General features: G+C 45.9%; 2 protein-coding genes across 4 annotated transcripts in view; one reads left to right on the top strand and one right to left on the bottom strand.

Moving 5' to 3' along the window:
• SRRD (SRR1 domain containing) overlaps positions 1-11,121 on the bottom strand; it is a 646,159-nt gene extending 635,038 nt beyond the window's left edge. For 2 of the 3 annotated variants that reach the window (XM_069619374.1, XM_069619375.1), the window contains exon 1: positions 10,515-11,121. In XM_069619374.1, the coding sequence (XP_069475475.1) occupies positions 10,515-10,696 (182 nt within the window). In that variant the 5' untranslated portion in view covers positions 10,697-11,121. The remainder of the gene's footprint in view (positions 1-10,514) is intronic. The other variant, XM_069619376.1, reaches the window with a different exon arrangement.
• Positions 11,122-12,752: 1,631 nt separating this feature from the next.
• The window catches only part of HPS4 (HPS4 biogenesis of lysosomal organelles complex 3 subunit 2), a 951,717-nt gene continuing 942,507 nt past the window's right edge, over positions 12,753-21,962 (top strand). Inside the window, exon 1 of the mRNA XM_069619373.1 lies at positions 12,753-12,968. The gene's annotated coding sequence lies outside the window, so the exon portion shown is untranslated. The remainder of the gene's footprint in view (positions 12,969-21,962) is intronic.

Consider the following 21,962-nt stretch of genomic DNA (forward strand, 5'->3'; position numbering starts at 1 on the left):
TTGCCCTGTGCACACACCGAGCACGTGTTTACGTAGTTCTCCACGTCGCGTTTCATTGATGGCCACCAGCACCAGCGTTTTAGCAGTTCCAGAGTGCGACGTTGCCCCGGGTGGCCATTAATGGCGGCATCGTGTGACCATTCTAGTGCCTGGTTGCGTGTGTCAGTAGTGGGAAGAAAGAGCTTGTCTTGGATAAAAGGTAATCCCTCCTGAAGAACCAGATCCCATTCCGCCAGTGCGTGTGGATGTTGGGAGACCCAATGACGGATGGTGGACTGCATGGACGAGGACGGTGTACAGACACAAATGACATGACCCCCCTCGAGCAACGTGGCAGGAAAGGACGGAAGAGACTCCCCCCCCGGGGAACGTGACAGTGCATCGGCCTTCCCATGGACAGCACCCGGTCTATGCCTAATTACAAAATCATAAGCAGCGAAAAACAGGTGCCAACGCACCTGTCGGCTATTAATGCATTTAAGGGTAGCCAGGTCCTGCAGGTTCTTGTGGTCGGAATAAATCGTGGTCTGGTGCCGGGCCCCAAGGAGGTGGTGACGCCAGGTTTGCAGTGCGTCCTTGATGGCCAACAATTCCTTCTCAGTGACAGTATAATGCAACTCGGCTGAGGTGAGTTTCCGTGAGTGAAAAGCCACGGGATACAAACGACCAGTGGCCGGACAGGGTTGGGAAAGAACTGCACCCAAAGCAAAAGAGGAAGCATCCGCCTCCACGATGAATGGGAGTACAGGGTCCGGGTGCTGAAGCACGGGAGCTGTTACAAATCTGGTTTTTAGCTCCCCAAACGCCTGCTGATGTTTCAGGGTCCAAGAGAACGGAACCAGCGGACTGGTAAGAGCGGTAAGGGGAGCCACTATGGAGGAGAAACCAGCAATGAACCTCCGATAAAAATTAGCGAAACCCAGAAAAGATTGTAACTGTTTGAGGGTCTTTGGAGCAGGCCAATCCGTGATGGCACGAACCTTTGACTGGTTCATAGATAGACCCCCAGGCGTTAGGTGGAACCCCAGGAAGTCGACCTCCTTAGTGTGAAACAGGCACTTTTCGGGTTTGGCAAACAAGGCGTTTTTGTGTAGACGAGCCAAAACCTCCCTAACGTGGACGATGTGGTCTTCCAGAGAAGGGGAGAAAATCAAAATGTCATCCAGATAGACCACGACGTACACGTCTAAGATGTCACTGAATACTTCGTTGACGAAGCGCTGGAAGGTGGCTGGGGCATTACATAAGCCAAAAGGCATTACCGTATATTCAAAAAGGCCTTGTCGGGTGCAAAACGCAGTCTTCCACTCATCCCCCTGACGCATGCGAACCAGATTGTATGCCCCCCGGAGGTCCAGTTTGGTGTAGATGGATGCATGTGTTAACCTGTCTAGTAACGTGGAGATGAGGGGAATGGGATAACGGTTCTTCACGGTGATGGCATTTAAACGTCTATAGTCCACACAGGGTCGTAGGTCACCCTCTTTCTTCGGGACAAAAAAAATGGGACTGGCAGCCGGTGAATTGGAGGGTCGAATGTGACCTACCCGCAGGGCTTGTTGTATGTACTCTTTTAGGGCCTGTTCCTCCGACTGTGATAGTGAATAAATCCTGCCTCTCGGTATCGGGGCATCAGGAAATAAATCAATAGGGCAATCATATGGCCTATGGGGTGGCAGGCCTTCTGCAGAGGCCTTGTCAAAAACAGTCAGGAAGTCATGGTATTCGCTGGGAATCCCAGCCTGAACGGCTCCAACGGTATGTGGCGTTGCAACTGGATGGTCCCCATCGTTCATGTGCAAAGCAGCCAAGGCCCCAAGAACACTAGCAGGGTTGGAGATAGTTTCGGGTTCCGTTAAGCAGTAATGTTGGCAGACCTCAGACTCAAAGGAGACCTGTCCAGTGCCCCAGTTAATAAACGGGTTGTGTTGCCTAAGCCATGGTATACCCAGAATGATCCCGAATTATGGTGTGGCGATGAGATCAAAGGACATGGTTTCCTTGTGAGTGTCCTGGATCACCACCTCTAGAGGAGCGGTTTGATGCTTGATCGGGCCCGAAGCAAGGGAGGTCCCGTCCACCGCTTGCACGGGTTCTGGGTACTCCTTGGTTATCAAAGGCAAGTTGAGGTGATGGGCCAGCGTGATATCTATGAAACAACCCGTGGCCCCTGAATCGATTACTATATGCACTGGGTGAATGCAGTTCCCGGTGGGTTTCAATAGAGCCTGGACAACGATGGGTCTAATGGGACCGAATGAAGGCTCAGTGGGGGTCAAAGAAACGCTCGCCCGTCCCCCCGGTCTCAAGGGCGAGCTTTCGGAAAACCCGGATTCTTGTTTCTTGGGCGACGGGGGCATTCCTTGACGTAGTGCCCATTGATGCCGCAGTAGAAACAGGCATTATCTGTCCTTCTGCGCTCTCGCTCGGCCTGGGTTATAGGACTACGTATTCCCCCTATCTGCATGGGTTCGGGTTTTGTGTCCCCCAAAGAAGGTGATTGCATGGAAAACCCGGCTTCTGCCCTCCGCTCTGAACGTCGAGCGTCCACCTGCAGGGCTAGGTCCACCAGGTCCGAAAAAACGGCCGGGAGAGAGGGAACCACAGAAAGAGCATCTTTCATTGCACTGCAGAGGCCCCTGTAGAACACGATAGCTTTTTTGTTCTCCGGCCATGAGGTCTCTGCAGAGAGTTGGTTGAAGCGAGCGATGTACTCGATGAGTGTTTGTTTGCCCTGTGTAAGATCGAGTAATTCCAGATCCCGGGAATGTGCCTTGTATCTAGTGTCGAACACCTTGGCCATCTCACTAACCAGGAGGTCAAAATCGTAAAGAGCAGGGTGGTCATTTTCCAATAAGGGGTTCGCCCAGGCGGCCGCTACCCCCGACAAATGAGAGAGGAGAAAAGCCGCCTTAGTAATAGAGTCCGGAAACGCCTGGGGTCGACATAGGAAATGGAGCTTGCATTGATTTAGGAAGGTTCGGTACTTCCTTGGGTCACCCTGGTATCTTTCCGGGGCTGCAAGTGGGAACAGGGTTGGGAGAACCATGGGTGTAGGAACGGGGGGTGGAGTGGATGATGGAGGATCATGAGCTGGGGTGTCCCCAAAGTCAGTGTCCTCGGGTAAGGGGTGATGGGCACTCTGTAGGGCGTCAAGGCGATGGTGAATGGCAGTCGTGGCTGCGGCCATGTCTGACTGAAGGGCCGCGACTGCCTGCATTAGAGCGGTCACAGGGTCCTCGGCCGAGATATTCATAATCTGGACGACCAAAGAAAAGGCTTCACAGTCTGTCTAGCCCTTGGTGGTCGTGCAGATTAGTCCTACCACCTCCAACCCCAAGCACCACACAGACAGGAAATAATAACACGGCCCGTGCAGCGCTTGAAGCCACAGGTGGAGAACGTCGTCTTATCAGGAACCAGAAACGCCAAGGACCCCCTGACCCCTGTAAGGCAACGGAGGGTTAATCAACACAGGGAATGGACAACAAAGCCTTTATGATAGGATAGCAGAAAATGGGCTTACCCGAAAGTGAAGGAGAGGGTGGCCTGAGATGTTTGGCGGAGTAGTGGGGGTACAGCAGGCACTGGTTGATTGTGTCTCTGACAGGACTTGAGATGTAAAACTCTGAGGCAAATACGTGGGACAATCCGTGAGCAGTCCAAAAGGCAGTTCCGGGGTCAATAACCAAAAGTTCAGTGTTCAATGGGATATCCGTGGGCAGTCCAGTGAACAATTCCGAGTCAAGAAACCAGTAGTAAACAAACAGCGTGATATCCGGGATAAAGAATGAGGCAATCCGGGTACAGTTCCGTGATCAAGTAATCGTGGTAGCAAAATCCAAAAACGCAAAAGCAGTCCGTGAAGGAAGCAGTTGTGAAGCGGTGCTTCCGTGTTTCTCTGCTCCCTTTAACTTGTGTGGAAGGTCACATGATCACATCACGGGAGGGGAACGTGAAAAGTCTGTGTCACATGACCCTTGATGAAGACGAAGGCCGTTGTGGATGCCTTGTCACGTGACGTGCGGTTCTGTGTGTGCCCAATCGGCAGCGCCAGTCGTGCGAAAACCTCCATGGGAGGTGCCAGTGAAGGAAAGGGCGAAGATCCCTCGGGCCGTGACGTACGGGTCTCCTCTGTTTGGCAGGAGACCATCGCCGCTCGCCTGCAGGGACACGAAGGCCACGTGAGTCTTGATGGTGGCGAATGTTGGGAGACACGACATAAATCCACAATTGATCCAAGAATTGAACATTGATTTATACAATGGTTTGCCTTTTAAAAAATGAGTACTCTATCTACCAACTGATACCATTCAGAAAAAAGCCCTCAGTTGGGGTCATGATTCTTTGATTGCCGCCCATCCTGGACAGAAGAAGACTCTAGAGCTATTGAAAAGATGGTGTTGGTGGCCGTCTATAACGCAAGATGTTATAAATTATATGTTTCAACATGTTCGGTATGCAGTCAATACAAGACTACTCCTGGCAAACCAGTGGGTTTACTCTAGTCTCTACCAGTTCCCAAAAAACCATGGGACATGATATCAATGGATTTTGTGGTTGAACTTCCAAGAAATAAAGGCTACGATACCATATGGGTGGTGGTGGACTACTTTACAAAATTGGCGCTTTTCATTTCCTGTATTGGTGTACCAACAGCTGCTGGTATGGCTGATCTATTCATCCGGCATATATTCCGGTTTTTTGGTCTACCTTCAGTGATCATCACTGACAGGGGATCCCAATTTGCGTCACGTTTTTGGAAGGCACTAAATTCGGCATTATTAATTGATGACAGGTTGTCTAGTGCTTATCACCCTCAAACGGATGGACAGACAGAGAGTCAATAGCACTATGGAACAATATCTGCAATGTTTGTGCTTGCAGTTTCAGTCAGATTGGCTCAATGTTCTGCCGGCAGCAGAGTTCGCCTATAACAATTCCTATCATAGTGCTATAGGTACTTCACCTTTCTATGCTTTGTATGGGCAACACCCACGTTCCATTCCTTTTGACTCCAGTTTGTCTTTGGATACTCCTGCAGCAGGACGTACTTTTAGGGATCTTAAAAGTCTACAGAAGAAAGTTGAGCAGCAATTGGAACAAGCTAAAAAACGAGACACGTACTATGCCGACGCTCATAGAATTCCTGCACCTGTCTACAAAGCAGGAATGAAGGTATGGCTGTCCACAAAAAACTTGAGAATACCCGGCAAAAGGAAATTGTTGCCTAAATACATTGGGCCATATGAAGTTCTCCAAGTTATAAATCCGGCTGCTGTCCGTCTGGCTTTGCCACAACGGTGGCGAGTGCATCCCGTTTTCCACGTATCGCTCATCAACCCGTGTTCGGATGCTACTAGATTACCTATACGGCCTGTTGCTATTTCAGTGAAAGGGTCAGACGAATATGAAGTGCATGACATTCTGGACATGAGGTTGCGGTCTGGAAAACCGTTTTATCTGGTAGATTGGAAAGGTTATGGTCCCGAGGATAGATCCTGGGAACCTCTGTCAAACATTCATGCTCCTGCTTTATTAAGGCGATTCCACTCGAAAAGGGGAGAAGCTGCTCCTTTGGGGGGGTGGCACTGTCATGCCTGCCGGACATACCTCTGGACCAGGAACACCTTCTCCATACAAGATGAGTTACGCCCATAGAACCAGTAGACCTTTTTACTCAAAATGGAGGTTGTTCGATATATTGCCCGGAAAACGACGTCTGCATTTTTCACGTCGTTAGTTTTCACGTGACTTAGGTCCGTCACGTGTATCACGGCAGTGCGTACATAAGCAGCGTGGAAACTCCATTCGCTGCTTCTGATTAAGTCAATTTTGGCGTTTGTAGCTGAACTCCGGACCTGCGTTCTCGCATTCCTTTCAGCAAACTTCTTTGGCCTAATTTGAGCTTGCTTTCCTCCACACGCTAATTCCTGGGTTGCGTGTATCCTGTTCGCGTGCCAAATCTCCACGCGGACGCTGTCTGCAAGCGCGGCTGTTCTGAGCTGCGTGAATCCTGTTCGCGTGCCAAATCTCCACGCGGACGCTGTCTGCAAGCGCGGCTGTCCTGAGCTGCGTGAATCCTGTTCGCGTGCCAAATCTCCACGCGGACGCTGTCTGCAAGCGCGGCTGTCCTGAGCTGCGTGAGCCCTGTTCGCGTGCCAAATCTCTACGCGGACGCAGTCTGCAGGCGCGGCTGTCCTGAGCTGCGTGAATCCTGTTCGCGTGCCAAATCTCCACGCGGACGCTGTCTGCAAGCGCGGCTGTCCTGAGCTGTGTGAATCCTGTTCGCGTGCCAAAAATCCACGCGGACGCGGTCTGCAAGCGCGGCTGTCTTGAGCTGCGTGAATCCAGTTCACGTGCCAATCTCCACGCGGACGCCGTCTGCAAGCGCGGCTGTCCTGAGCTGCGTGAATCCTGTTCGCGTGCCAAATCTCCACGCGGACGCTGTCTGCAAGCGCGGCTGTCTTGAGCTGCGTGAATCCAGTTCACGTGCCAATCTCCACGCGGACGCTGTCTTCAAGCGCGGCTGTCCAGGGCTGCGTGAATCCTGTTCGCGTGTCTAATTCTTCACGCGGAAACGCTGTCTACAAGCGCGGCTGGCTTGGCTGCGTGTATGCTGTCGCGTGCAATCCTGCACGTGTTTTTCTGAACTACTTCGAACTTTTGGTACCTGTGACAGTCAACAGGTGAGATTCTTATTTTGTTCTTTGTGGGAAAGGAAGTATTTCATGAACTATTGGAAGGTGAATGTGCACAGTACTTTGGACGCTATCCTGTGGTGCACCAACCCGGTATCTAGCGAGAGCCTCGTGCCGTTCGGGATAAGTCTCCCTTACTAATCTTCCCTTCCTTTGTCGTTGTTTAACTCTTGGGACTCTTCAAGAAACTGTCCTGGAATTCTTCAGTTTAGCCATAAGGTCAGTGTCTGAATTAATCCCAATTCTGTGTTTCTTAGTATTTAACTTGGGACAGTGTCTTACGATACTTATCTATTCTAGGCATACTTCCTGTACAATTCCCACGCCCTTTCCAGTGATCCATCTCTCTGACTGTTTTATTCAGAGAGTTGTATCATTTGGAAGGTCTAATTTGACCTGCCTACAATCAAGTCGTGTGAAGATAGGATCCGGAAAAGCCCTACCAAATTGTATCCTTTTGTGGTTACTGTATCCTTTTCAGTTGATACTGGTGATTTATGACACAGTCACAGTATTATTACACTTTGAGGCATATTGCATACTCAATCATGATAATTCATGGTGTAACTGCTCATGCATCAAAGGAAACAGCTGAGGTCAAATTCCTCGTTCATCCAGTTCGGTGATAGCGAGTCGAGCCTGTCAATCCAAAATGCTTCTTTCCATGCTCGCCATTGTTTAATGTCACGACATTGGCTTTTCGGAGGCATTACTTCGAGTATCAAAAATGTCAGTTGGCTCACCGTATGTCCATTATCGTTAAAATGCCTAGCAAAGGCTGACATTCTGTTCTTGTTTCTGATGTTAGACTTATGTTAGTTGATTCTGATGCGAATCTTACGTGAGGTCTCTCCAACTTAGTATTTCCCGCAGGGACATCTGTTTGCATAAATTACATTCTCTGAAAGACATGTAGCGTGTTGTCTCAGTGCACGTTTTTTGCCTGTTTGGGGATGTGTGACCGTGTTGCCTTTAATAATGTTGTTACAGTTCCCACAACTCATACATGGATGTGTTCCAGGGATTTTGTCAGGTCTCTTTGTGGGTGTCTTGTCTTTAGTGTTAACTAACAGAGTCCGTAAATTACTACTCTTTTGAAATGCAAATGTGGGTGGAGTAGTATTTAGTTACAAAAACCAATTCGGGACTATCTTTCACAGGTTTTTCACTAATAATTGCTGACGTTCTTGTGCGTCGGTCTTATTACGAGCAGTGGTCAAATCCGTTTCTGGATACCCTCTTATTTGCAATCTTTCCTGTAGCTTCTGCAATTGTAGGTGACAATCCTCGGGATCACTGACTATTCTTTTGATCCTTAATATCTGTCCGTAAGGTAAATTTTGGAGAGTCTTGGGAGGATGAAAACTAAGTCGGTGCAATAAGTTGCTCCGATCTGTAGGTTTTGTGTAAAGTGTAGTGGTTATTCTGTTTGCTTGGATAACTGTACGTCGAGATAATGAACATTAGGATTGCCTATATCTATTGTAAATTGGATGCGTTGGTCGATTCCGTTGAGGAAAATGAGAAATTCTTGAAGATCGTGCTTGCTCCCATGTATCTGATCCATGTATTCAGCTGATGTTTCCATCTTGGGTGAGACAATACATGTGGTGTTTCAAACTGATGCATGAAGCAATTGGCGTACGCGGGTGCCATAATAGCTCCCATCGCAGTTCCTGATACTTGGTTGTAGTATTTGCCATCATATTTAAAGAAAGAATTCTTGGAGCTAAAATCAAGTAGAATGATGAGGAATTCTTTATTGGCTCCAATCTCAGTTGTTCGAAGAGGGCTTCTTCTGCTTGTTGTCCCAGGTTGTGCGGAATACTGGTATAAAGGCTGACTACATCAATTGTGAATAGAATGTCTTCTGAAGTAAGGGAAATAGTTTCTAGTATTTGGAGAAAATGTGTCGTGTCTTTGACGTACGTACTTGTAGTTTGAATGATCGGTTGAAGAAAAAAGTCTATGCACGTTCCAAGTGGTTGCAACAGACTCTTCATGGCTGCTACTATTGGTCTTCCAGGCGGGTTGGTCATTCTTTTATGGATTTTTGGCAAAGTGTACAAATGAGGCATTACTGGATATGAAGTGAAAAGGTATGCTCTCGATTTTGTACTAATCCATTGGTCTTCAACTGCCTTGCCTAGGATTTCTGTTAACTTTCTTTTGGTCTCTGGTGTAGGGTCTTGCGGTAGTAGTTTATACGTGTTAGCATCTGACAGTTGTCGTAAACACTCAAATTATATTGTGATGCATCTTGGATCACCATAGCTCCGCCCTTGTCAGCGGGACGGATGACTATAAAGTCATCGCTAAACAGATTGCGTATTTGTGATAGTTCGCCTCTGCTAAGATTAGATCTTTTAGGTGCTTGAAATTCCATTTTCTTCAGATCACCAAGTACCATTTTTTGAAAAATATCTATTGCCGGTACCTGTATTGGTGGACAAAAGGTACTGCTAGGTTTGAATTCAGTGTACTCCGATGTCGTAGCAGTGGCAGGTGTTGTACTCTCTGCAAAAAATGTCTTTAACTTTAATTTGTGAATAAGTTGGAATAATTCAAATTCCGTTTGGAACGTATAGGTTGGTACAAATTTGAGTCCTTTCTCAAGGGTTTGTATCTCACGAGTGGAGAGAATTCTTTTCGACAGGTTAACCACTAACTGCGATTCGTTTGCAACCTTGTTTGCATCCTTTGACTTCCCACGTGGGAGGCGAGTATTATCCCACCAAACCTTGATATGATATGATATGGCTTTTATAGCACGCCTATACACAGGTGTTTCAAGTGAGAATATTTATTGGTTTGTTGGGTTTTTCCCCATCCACCCACCTTTCTTTGTATGTTGTTCTTACAGCTATGGGCGAACGTGGGTAACAGTTATAAGATGTGGCGAGTGCGTGATGCGAGAGCTTCGCTGGATTTTGTCTTTATAATTTATCAACTGGTCTGTGCGGTGGACGTGTGGTTCAAGACAGCTACAGAAAGAGGAGTTGGGATTGGAGTAAAGGAGTTATATAGAGGAGGGTCCCTGCTCATTGGTCTCCTGCAGGGCATGTCCTCCATGATGGATTGGGGAGTCCCCCCTTGCATTGACAATGAACTCTATTTAGTTCTGTTTTCAAACTTTTTTGTTTGTAAAAGTTTTTTTCTTTGCTGCTGTGGTTTCAGAGTAAAGATTGAAATGCATAATACTTGCCTCCTTGTCTTTAATAGAATCTAAACCCCCTTCTCACGTTAGTCATTGTCTAACAAGTGGGACCTGAAGCTAAGGTAGTTTGCATACATGCCAACATTCCAGGGCACCTGGGAGGGACATTTCGACAGTGAAATCAGGAGACCTATTTTTTTCCATAGTAATGCATTGGGACCAGTAATTTTAGGCGGGAGACTCTGAAAAATGGTAATATTTTTCACTGACAAATCGGGAATCTCCCGCCTAAAATCAGGAACGTTGGCCCACTGCAGTGAAATTACCGTATGTAAATGCCCTACCTTGTCTATGTCTCTGCATAACTGTAGGACATATGATGACCCAATATCAAGCATTACAAAAATAGTTACATAAAATTGTCACTTATGATTTTATATTAGAGGGTAGATTCATTGATAAAGAGGAGGTAGATTTTGTGCTGCCACCATACCGACCCTAACACGTTTTTGTCAATCAACTTGCACGAATTTTATAAAAGCAACCTAACCATAACGTCCCTTTAACAAAGTGTTTTCACTATATGTGGGTAAACACACACAAATGCTAAAGAGAGAAAAGGAAATGTATAGCAAAACAGTGAAAGTACAACTCACTTTGTCTGGTGGATTTTCTGTAATATTCGATTAAAATCGTCTTCTTTATTTTGGCAGTCATGTTTGCAAGTATCCGCTGCTCCATCGGGTTCCACAGGCAGCAGCATTCTTGAAACTATTTTATTCTTGGCGCCTTTCTTTCTACACACTGTCTGCCAATCAGCGCTCTCCGCTCCAGACATGATTTCTAGAGCACGCGGAGGAAGGTTACAGAAGTTCCACAGGGATAAGATGCATGCATGTGTGGTATGGTTGTCGCATCAGAAGCTACCCCATGCAATACTTCAAGTTCAGTGTTTAGGAAAACGAAAGAAACCTTGTGTAGTGGGTGTCCAGCACCAAACAAAACAGCACGTGCACAAACGTTAAAGCCTGTATCACAAACACTAAAATGTTACAAGTCGCAAGGGTAAAAACAGCAATGCGTCCCCCTTCTTGTTAATTCATAACATAAACATAGAAAGCAGAATGAAAGGGATAGGCATAGAAAGAGGCAGTGTTGCAGTGAGAGGCCATTCCTGAAAAGTCGGAGGGTGCGCATGGGTAGCTTGGTAAATGGACCTTTCCTTCAGGATTGGTTTCCATTGCAAAAACGCCCGCCCGTTAAGTAAAGCGATTTAACCCAGCGGGCGGTATAACGAACAATGCTTGGCCATGTTTTGTATCCCTGTTATCTTCGGGGTTTATTTCAAACTTATGTCAACTTTCTGTTGACTGAGTCTCAGAGGACACGATAATGTATTATGAATGCACATTCAGTCTGGTAATTCGTGGTTAACGATTTAGGCAAAGACATTATTTAACTACAGTACGCAACTTACATAAATTGATCAAAAATCTAGACCATTATAAAATGGCCGCCTTTGCTGACACACAATGGCGGTTGTGTTTAAAGTAGAACAGGTTGCTTTTTAAAACGAATACAAATCTACGTCACGACTGGTGTACGCTATTGCGAGCAGTGTGGCGGGTCGGGGGTTTGAGAAAAATCACGCGTTTGTATTTTTTTGCACATTGCTATTTATGACACAAAATGAACCGCGAACTCAATGTGTTACCGTTGGGAAGAACATTTTTGTTTTACTTTTCAATTTCATAGAAAGATGTTCCCTTTATGTTACTTTCACGATGTGAGAAATTCGAAGTGTTTTGAAAATGAAGTCGGGAATTGCTCTTTGAGAGCCCCACCTTTATGTGTAAGAATATAGGGATGTTCTCCGCCTAGAGGGAGCAGACTGAAACAGTGGCTTTTGCATAAGTCGCATTAGCGTCAAAGCTTCCTCGAGGTTGGGGTCATGTGCGGGGCTTGTGATCCCTTCATTCGAAGTGGTGGTGTGTCAGCTGATCTACCAAATGCTTTAGAAGCATCATTGGACTTTACAGACTGCTGCAACAGAACACAGTAGGATCAGAGGCAGTCCAGCCGGCAAAGTGGCTGTAAAAAGGTGCTCACAGACCTAGCATAGAAAACAGAGGAATATGTTAAATAGTGGCGGCATCAGAAAGAGGACCATAGGTTAGGGGACAATGTGTTGCGGGCTTCTATTAAGTGAAACAGTAGCTAGCGTGGTGTAACAAGCTACGTGCGAAAAAGCGACTCGGGCAAGTTTATGTCTATAGCCTGCTACTACCATAACCTGCAAGGAAAGGTATGGGCTACGGGTAATCCATGTCTAACCGGGAACGAATTTGACGTGAGCTGTTTGGAGTTCGCTATACGAGAACGGTAAACTAAGATAAGTTCGCTGTAAAAGCAGGCATGGACAGGCAGAGTTCGTAAAACCAGGCAAACAAGCTCGCAGAAGAGCAATGCGAAGGCAATAAGTTGATAGCAGGACAAGGCTTTCCAGGGTTAGGCTGTGTGGCAGCAGCTGGAATGTGGGAATTCCTTACCGGTAATCTTCATTACTCCTATTCGGAATCTTCATCGTCCCATTATATTTGTACTGGGACGAGGAAGAGGGCACTGGAGATAATGTGGGGATGACTTACCGGTAATTTTCACTACGACTAGCCCCACTTTTCATCGTCCCACTATAAAACAAGAAGTACTCGGAAGAGGGACATGGGGTTAATGAATGAGTAAAAGGTTGGACAGTTTCATAGAGGCGACTGCTAGTAGATATAAACAGGTCCTCGCACAGAAGGAAGTGTGCAGCTGTGCTAATTACATTGTGTCAATGCCCGTCCCAGGAAGTAACTGCAAAAATAAACAGCTGGTGTAAAGCGCAAGCACGCCCCTTCTCACACCGCAGCAAGCCATTGCATGGATGGTTTATTGGCCGTTAGGAGTGAAGTGTGAAGTTAAGCCACAGAACGAGCGACCAGTCTGTTCTGTGCAAGACTTCACATTTGGACGGTGGGGAGTGTCTGTCTGCATCGTAATTCAGTTCTGGAGAGGCAGCGGTGAAAACAACTGCTTGGTGTCCAGGCAGTCATTCGCCCCAGGAGCAGGTAGGAGAGTATGTATGGGTTCGGGTGAGTGATGCTATGGACACATGTTAATTTTAAAGGGTATTCCGCTCACTATCACCACCGTAGTGGTCCCATGATCAACGAAAACGGAGTGCAGTGTAAAAAAGAAAATTCCTCAGCGGTTGGAAAAGCAGTCGCCCCTCTATTTGGTATCGCCTTGCAAATCTTTTATTCACCGTATTACCTAATGGCATTTAGTCTAATTGTATGTAACCCACTGTTGAAAGGCAAACATTCGAATTTAGGCGAATTGTGTCCGTTAGCTATATTTTGCATTTGGGCGGATTGTATTGCACTCCCACTGATACAACCACTGCTAACGTATTCCAATCTAAGGTTCCTCCACTACTGCTGTCTTTCATGTCTGGGTATTCTCCCCCACTACTGGCTTAGTATCCAAAGTTTTCTCTCACATCTACAGTATTCAGAATCTAGGTGTTCTTCCTGTACCGCTAATCGTCTTCACCCGGAAGGGTTCCAATTACCTGTCCCGCCACTCTTGTTACCCAAATTTATATAGCTTAGATGGATTCTCACAGAAAATGTGATGCAATTTTGTACGGTGGGTGGTCTGATGCATTTAGATGGATTTTCACAAGTGTGCAATTTGAAGCACTCGGATGGATTTTCAGGGGTAGGAAATGTGAAGCACTTAGATTTCCAGGGGTAGGAAATATGAGGCAATTAGATGGATTTTCACTGATGGGAGGTGTGACGCACTCGGATGACTTTTTCCCCGGTGGGAAATGTATCCAACACTGAATCCGGTGGACTCCGGGATCATTTTAGAGGTACTCATGGGGGTGGCAACTGCCACATTCTAGGAAGAAAGCAAAGGGAGAGTATGTGGCATAAACAGTGGGAACAGCAGGAACTGTGCTGCCACTAAACTGTACTGCAAACTCGCTCTGTATGTACATACATAAGTATGTAAAAACCACAAACTGCACATACTTCACAACGCTGCAACAACAAAACAAACCACCTATAATCTTGCACAACACCATGTGATAGCCAACTTCCAAAAAATCGCACCTAAACTCAGTGAACGGTGTCTCCAAACTGAAGCTGCTAACGGCACATCAGTTCCCTTGCTCTTTTCCCACCCAACCCTACTAACCACCCAGCCTCCCTCTTTGCATTACAGATCTGCCAGAGCGCCAAGAAACCACGCAGGTGGCAACAGTGCATGGTATAAGAACCTTTAACATTACTTAACACATAATTGGGGTAAGAACAATTCAAATATGATTAATCGGAGCTGAGCAGTGTTAATATATTGAACATAGTGAACGTTAAGCTGTCCAAGTACAATTAAATATTTGCCTGTGGGGTTCTATGTAAAAGGATGGTGCCCATATCAAGCAAGTCTCCTTCAGTTGTGGTGACCGTTACCCTAAGGAATGGATCACAAGGTTTAACTTTTTCTCCTTCTGCAGAGTAACCGCATTTTTCTGCAATGTCTTTTATTGAGTAAAAGGTGTGAGTTGCTGATACCCGCAGGAAGCAGATTGAGAGTTGCAAGCCCTCTTGTAGGTAGCATAAACCATATTCCGCTTTTGTCACCAAACACACAATACTGATTTTCCATACTAGAGTTCTAGAAAGTCAAGATTCTATTAAAGACACAGAGGCAAAGGATTATCCTCACTTCTTTCTTTACTTCATTCGAGCAACATTAGTAAACCAACAATAAAAACAAAACCTTTATTTAAAAAAATGACATTTCCCAATAAGTCTTTTTTGTAGTCCATTTATGATAGCATGTGTATTTGAACATGTGATTATTTTATCCAATCTCCTTTCTCTGAGTCCATAACCCTAACTTCCTTTCATTGTCCTTCCTCTTTCTTTGTCTGTCTTGAAACTTTAAATTGTATGCCCCAACCGGTAGACGCTGAAACTTCTGCATTCCCCAGAATCCTGCTGTTTTAGCCTCCTTTCCTGTCCAATAAATAAGCAAAGCTGAGGCTAGCTATGTATGATAGGGTGGGAAATCGCTTGAACACAATTCCTCACATCAATATTCCATACACATTTTGTTCAATATATCAATTTCACAGCGATTGACTGGGTGGTATAACCCTCTGTCTTTAATAGAATCTTAACTTGCTATAACTCTAGTATGGAAAATCAGTGTTCTATAAAACCGGAGGTTTGGATTATGCTTGTTCAAAGCTTACTCGCAACTAACATAAACACTTGATCTATCGGTTGAAAGTAAAAGTTGACTCCTTCGACCAGTCCATTGCTTTTAAGATGTCCTCTAACCGTGCTCCTGCGTTATATGCTTTAGAAGCCGTTGCTCCTCTAATTGAATGAACCCTATAGGCTTCGATGTCGATGCCTGCCTGGAGCATACTCCATTTTACCCACCTAGCTAGGGTTGCCATAGATACTCTGATACTACAGCGAATGGTCTCCTTAAAGCGATAAACAATTGATGGTCTAAGACTATCTGCCATAGCTTCATAAATCCTAGGACAACGCACCATGCATAGCGTGGGTTGATCTGGAAATACTGTGTTTGAAACAGTTTTAATGCCAGTCTTGGTTCTCTTAGTAACATAAAAAGTAAAGGATTCTGGGTCCACTGCTATTACTCTAATGTCTGACACCCTTTTGCCTGATATGAGGCAAAGCAGTGTAGCAAGCTTTGCTGCTAACACTTTACTTGAAAGTTGATCATTGCCTGGCCAATTCCGAAACAAATTTCAGACAACATTAACGTCCCATGTCTGAGGATACTTGGTCATCAGTGGCCTCAAAAGCCTTACGCCTAAGGAGTCTGCAGATTAGCAGGTGTTCCCCCCCCTACTGGCATGCCTTCTATCTTAGGGTGTACCGCTGATATGGCTGATCTACAGGTATTCACTGACCTATACGCTTTACCCTGAGCTGCCAAAGCCACCAGAAAGTTTGCTACCTGAATTATATTTGCTCAGTGGAATGAATGTCCTGTGCCACACACCAGCTATTCCATCTTGACCAAGCCAACCTGTAGGCCTTCCTGGTACCTGGGGCCCATGCCCCCTCGATGAATTTCTCAGCGTCTCCCGAGTCCTGGCCTCTGCCAGGCTCCCTGGAAATTTCCCAAACAATCGGTCTCAGGTTGCCCTCTTCTATCAGGGGATGACTCTCGGCCGCTGGACCTTGAATTATCATTCTAAATGGCGGGAGTAACAGTGGTTTGTCCAATGACCACTCTAGAAGGTCCAGAACCATACCTAACTCTTCCAGTCTGGCGTCACCAGCACTAACATTTTGCCTGTTGTCTTCCGACTAGTACTACTATTCTTGGAATCATTGCGAATGGCAAAAATGCGTACTCTCTTTCCGGACCCAATCTCTGCAGAAAGGCGTTCACTGCTTCCGTTGCTAGGTCTGGTCTCCAGCTGAAAAAAAGGAGACAGCTCAGTGTTCAGCCTGGACGTGAATAGATCCGTCCTGCATGGACCCCTCAGATTCATTAGGGTCTAAAATACTGCCGTCTAGTATCGCTGGCGTCCCTCAAGGGTCTCAACTTTCAGTCTGCTACTTCATTCTGCAGATCTTGGGAGATATTCTGCCGCAACGCTGATCTGTTCTATAGGCACATGTGCCAAAAATATTTTGCTAGCTGTGCTAGCATCCTGGACTTCGTCCCGCCCAACCTGTTTTTGTATCGAACTGCAGAGACGTCATCCATTTTCAGTAACGCGCAACAGTTTGTCTTGGATCCAACACCTCACCGCGAAGGACCCTGCTGTCAGCTCTAAGCAGTTGATGTGGAGTTCTAGCTCCTTCTCTGACCTCTTGCCTCCCGTTTTCATCACCCCTTGGGCCCCCTAGCCCCATCAGCTGGCATCTGAGCCAAATATCTCTCTCCCGTTCCAGGCCTCCATGTGCCAGAACCACCACCATAGCTCTGTCCTCTCCTCCGTGGAGGTCCGTACTCCCTCTTCGTAAGATAAGGTCCACCGTAGGTGTTGAATATTTAGGCATCCTTATGCCCAGTAATGTAGAGGCCCAGGAAAGATAGCCTGAATGGATGAGGCCAGTCTCCCTACTAACCTGGCCAGCTGCCTCAACAAAATGTCTTCCCTCGCCAATATTGTCCTGATCTCTTTCTTGTTCAGATTGACCTTTGCTATCCGCAAGCTGAGCGTGGTCGCCCTCGTGTCTATCACGTAACCTAGGAACTCCAGCGACTGAACCGGCTTCAATTTGGACTTTTCCCAGTTTATTTGGAATCCCAAGCTCTGCAACCGATCGATGGCTATCTTCACCTGTTCTAACAACATTACTGTGTTCTGCCCCATCAGACAGAAGTCGTCTAAATATATTATCAGCCTGATGCCCTATTCTCTCAGGTGACTGACCACTGTTCTCATCAGTTTAGAAAACGCCAAGGTGCTGATGCCAGACCGAATGGGAGAAGTGAACTCCCACTTCTGGCCTCCCCACCAGAATTGAAGGAACTTCCGATGCTCCCTTGTGATTGGGATAATTAAATAGGCATCTTTGAGCACTATCCTCACCAGCCAATCTCCTGTTGGTAACATGTCTCTTAAGTGATGGATTTCTTCCATCTTGCAATGTCTGTAAATAATGACTGTGTTTACATTTCTCAGGTTAATCACTGGTCTGGTTTTCCATCTGCCTTTTAACAAAAACATAATTGCTTATCAAACTGACAAAGGAGTTGGACGCCTGTGTAATGGCCTTCTTTCGTTCTAGCTTTAAGATCTTTGTCTAACATAGCTTCGTCTTTGCTGAATACTATAGGTCTTGGGTAATCTGTTTTGTACTTGGTCCTGACAGAATTCTAGTTGGAAACTGTCTACCGTCTGTTTGGCCCATGCATCTCCTTATTACTCTCTCCACTTCTCTAAGAATAGTGCTGTTCCCCCCCACCTCTGGGGTCCCTGATCCCGTTCACCGTATCGGCGCACCCGGGTCATGTCTCACCTGCATTTGTTTGCTGGTCTGCATTGTTGCCTCTTCCTCTGCTGAACCTAAGGAAGGCCAACTCCTTTTTGGCATTCTGTGCAGGCCTAAAGACTCATCTTTTCAAATAATTGCCTCCCTTCCTCGTGATTTCAATGATACCACCGTCAGGTGATTGATCCTTACACTCAGCTTTCTTTTCATCTGTGCCAGGATTTGATTTAGTTTGTTGTGTGCACGTTTATAAATGACTCAAATCAAATGTGTGTATATTTTCAATTGTCACTACTAGACCAGAATCTTCCCCCCAAAAAAAAAAAAAAAAATATATATATATATATATATATATATATATATATATATATATATATACACGGTACCGGCTATGCAACCAGTGCTGCTTGGCTTCTTTCCAAGACCAACGTGTTGCCCCTTAGCTATCCTTCCAGCCCCAAATATCTGTAGATTATCGATAAAACAAAACGCTTCTGTTTTTAAGTGCACATAAACTCAATATGAGGACAATAAAGTTCCTAATGTTTCACACAGTATTTTCTAAATGATTGTCATTAAACGTGACCCGTTTTATTGCAAATATATGATAATCTAAGCAAACAGTTTTTACATCGGCATCATTGAGGAGGCTTTTGAAAGTCTCTCAAGTTCCCTTATTGAAATATCTGAAAATCACTACTCGGTAGAAGCTTTTTATTTTGAAGAGCAAAAATTACTTGCATTAAGGTGTCACACATGCATGAGATTATAAAATTGAAATGGACAAAGAATCAACGAAATTGTTTCTTAATGGCCACTAGGTATACACTTCAGACCGGATCCTTTTGTTTCTGTGCAATGTTATTTGAAAAAATGATGTTTGTTTAAATTTACATTATTTTCTTGGGAATGAAGGGGAGAAAATAACCCCCTTCCCTTTTCCTCGTAGGGAGTATAACACACTTTGCAAGTTTGTTTTAATATAAGCCATCATTTTCACATGTCAAGAAGTGTATTAATCCCTGCAAATCTGTGAGATGTGGTGTACTGTGCACCCACAAAACCAGATCTAATTTGCTCCTGTGAAATTAATAATTTGTTACTGGCAGTGACACATTTTCCCCGTGCAGTTATAGATCCTTGGACAATCTATTTTAACTATTTTTCCACAAAGCTTTAAATACAGGCCCATTCCTCCCTAAAGTGGCAAAGCTAGGATACAGGGTTCTCTAAAATGATCTTAATTGGGGATTACACTTGGAACCCAAATCACACAGAGGATGCTTGGTGATCACGGGGTGGTACGTAGGGGCACTGTGGAGCCTGATAAGATGCACCAATGCACGGGAAGGCTAAGCATGAATTTTTCTTTGGGTTAGACACCTATGTACTAAGACACTTATAGATGTGAAAGAGAACCATTGCAGGTGAATATACAAACTTTGGTGCAGATTATGTTTCCCATTTTCTCCCCCTCTCGCTAGATTAAATACACACAGTTGGAGTTTGAGATATAAAGTTGGATTATTTTGTACAAAAAAAACCCAAACATATTGATTATTGAATTTGAAATGTACATGTGATTGATGACATGGATTTGAATTCTAAATGTACATGCTATTGACAAAAATAATCATGGAGGCCTAGACAAAGCCATGAGTAGACGAAACATTGGCACGTGCACCAATGAGTTAATTTTGGCACAGGATCTATTGAGGTGGTTTGCAAAGATTGAAAAACAATATTAGAGTTTGATATGTTTTTTTAGAGCATCAGCCACACGTTAAAATGGTGCAGGATATTTCGATTTGATTTGCAAAGACTGAAAAACAACATTAAAGGTTGATATAAGGTGTTTTGGGCATCAGCCACAGATGTTAAGATTGCATTTGAAAGATTTCAGAGCTTCAGCTCTGTGATGCTGCAAATGCATCAGGGGGACAGGGCCTCCGAATCCTCGTCCCTTATTGCCCTATCGTGTTTGTTCTATATGGTTTTCCGCACAGGAGTTCATGTGGGACTCCTGGCGGTGCGGCTCTTCCTGTATTTGGTTTGGTGAACAGACCCTTGGGATACCCTTATGGCACCCATGGGTTGGAGTATGATCCTGTACTCCTAGTGTATGTTTTTGGGCACCTGCATGTGGCCCACAGAGCAGGGTACAGGCTGGTGCAGTTCCGTGCTGGATTGACAGGGCCCTGCGCATCCTCCATTTTGGGATGCCCAGGCCCTGTCATTGGAATCCGTGCATTCCTGATGGAAACCAGATGGCCGCTGTGGCCTCTTGCTTTTTATTGCCTGTTACCTTACTTTTCCTGTAGTCCCAGTAAGCCCTGACTCTGTCCCTTCCCCCTGACTGACTGTTGGGTGTAAGTTTGATTATATGGTGTTGTGGGGAAGTCCAGGCCAGACTGGCTGGAGCCTTCCCAATGACTGTATGTTGTGGGTACGCCCGTGGGGTGGGACCTGGGTGAATGGAGTGTGTGACGAACACGGATTCTGTGTTATGGGTGTCCAGTGTTTGACACAATGACTGAAACAGCCCTGCCCGAAACTGGTATGAATGCAGTGTGTAGTGCTGAATGGCAGCGTGCTTGTCCGAATTCACATTCTGTATTGTGAGTGTCTGTATGGAGAAGAATGCCCAGTGCGCCTGATTGGCTGCCTGAATGCCCTTCTGGATGATTGGTTGCCTGAGTGTGACCCAGCAGAGTGAATGGGAGATCAACAGTATATCTGGGGGCCTCTCACTGCTAGAAATCGTTCAGAAGCTGAAGTTGATGCTTAACTTTGAAGCCCACTGGGAGAAGAACTGCTGCTACTGTTCATCGCTAATCTGAAAGCTGCTGTGCCTTCAAGGAACTGATCCAAGAGAGGACCTGGCTAGGAGAACTCTTCCTGAGCTAAGAGGGACTATCATGCACCAGCTGATCTTATCCAAAGCTCCCTGATAGACAGACCTACGAAAGGCTGCCGACCGGAGAAGGGGACCGGCGAGGAGAATGAAGAGAATCATCGGACAGCTGTCCATTGTCGATGACCGGAGCCGCAGTGCTCCCTTTGCCTAAAAATATTTGATCCAAGGACTCCCTTGTTCAATCTCGTCGACCGCTTTCGTCCTGCCGGAGAAAGTCAAGGCCGCCGATGACCGAGGAGAAAAGGCCGGTGGGTTTGCCGCCACCCGGAGACGCAGATGAAGCCACTGGAACCAGCCATGGTCTCATTTCATTCGCAGACGCAGATGACCCACGCCCTTGCTGGGCCAAAGTTCTTCACGGACTCTCTGCAGCAACAAACCATCGTCGACGAGGTGCACTGCACGCCTCCCCTGTTGCAGGAAATTTTCGACCAATCGTCAACTAGCACTGCAAGGACCGAAGCTGCTGCATCAACAACAACGTTCCCCTTTCCTTCATCTTGGAAGTTCGACGACCCGTGGCTCCTGCCTGAAAGGGAGTGCACTCAAGAAAGGCTTGTCGATTCCCCGACAAAGAACTCTTCAACAAAAGGTACATTTGGGTTGCAGAACCAAGATAAGACTCTAATAGACAATATCTGGACTGGTCTTTTAGTGCATCTTCATTTACAGGTTGCCTAGGTGGGGGTATCTAACCTCATACAGAACTGTGCCTAATGGTAGGGGCCCAACATTCTGCCAATTGTCTAACCAACTTGTCTTCCTCTTGACTCTATGGTTGATATCGTTTTACTGTGTGGATTCGTATGCTTTTTGGGGCTGTCAGCCGTGGTCGCATTTTAATGGAATCAGAGTAATAGTGTTACCCCCTAGAACTGTATATATTTACCATTTTAGAATTGTCGGAGCACAAAGTGTATGCTCGTGATTGTGTATATAACCTTGAACCATATTTAGATAAAGACTGTGTATTAACTAATACGGTGTGTGGACATTCCTTTGTGGGTTCTTGAAGACTACATTGTACTTAAGAACCAGCCGCAACCCCTCCTGAGAAGCTAGGCCTTGATTGCTCGCCACGTTTACCAATATAGAGAATCTTGTCTGGGGTCCTCTGTGCCTCTCCTCTGCCA

Source organism: Ambystoma mexicanum, chromosome 10 (genome assembly GCF_040938575.1).
Source record: "Ambystoma mexicanum isolate Mex_15411 chromosome 10, UKY_AmexF1_1, whole genome shotgun sequence".
Lineage (NCBI taxonomy): Eukaryota > Metazoa > Chordata > Amphibia > Caudata > Ambystomatidae > Ambystoma > Ambystoma mexicanum.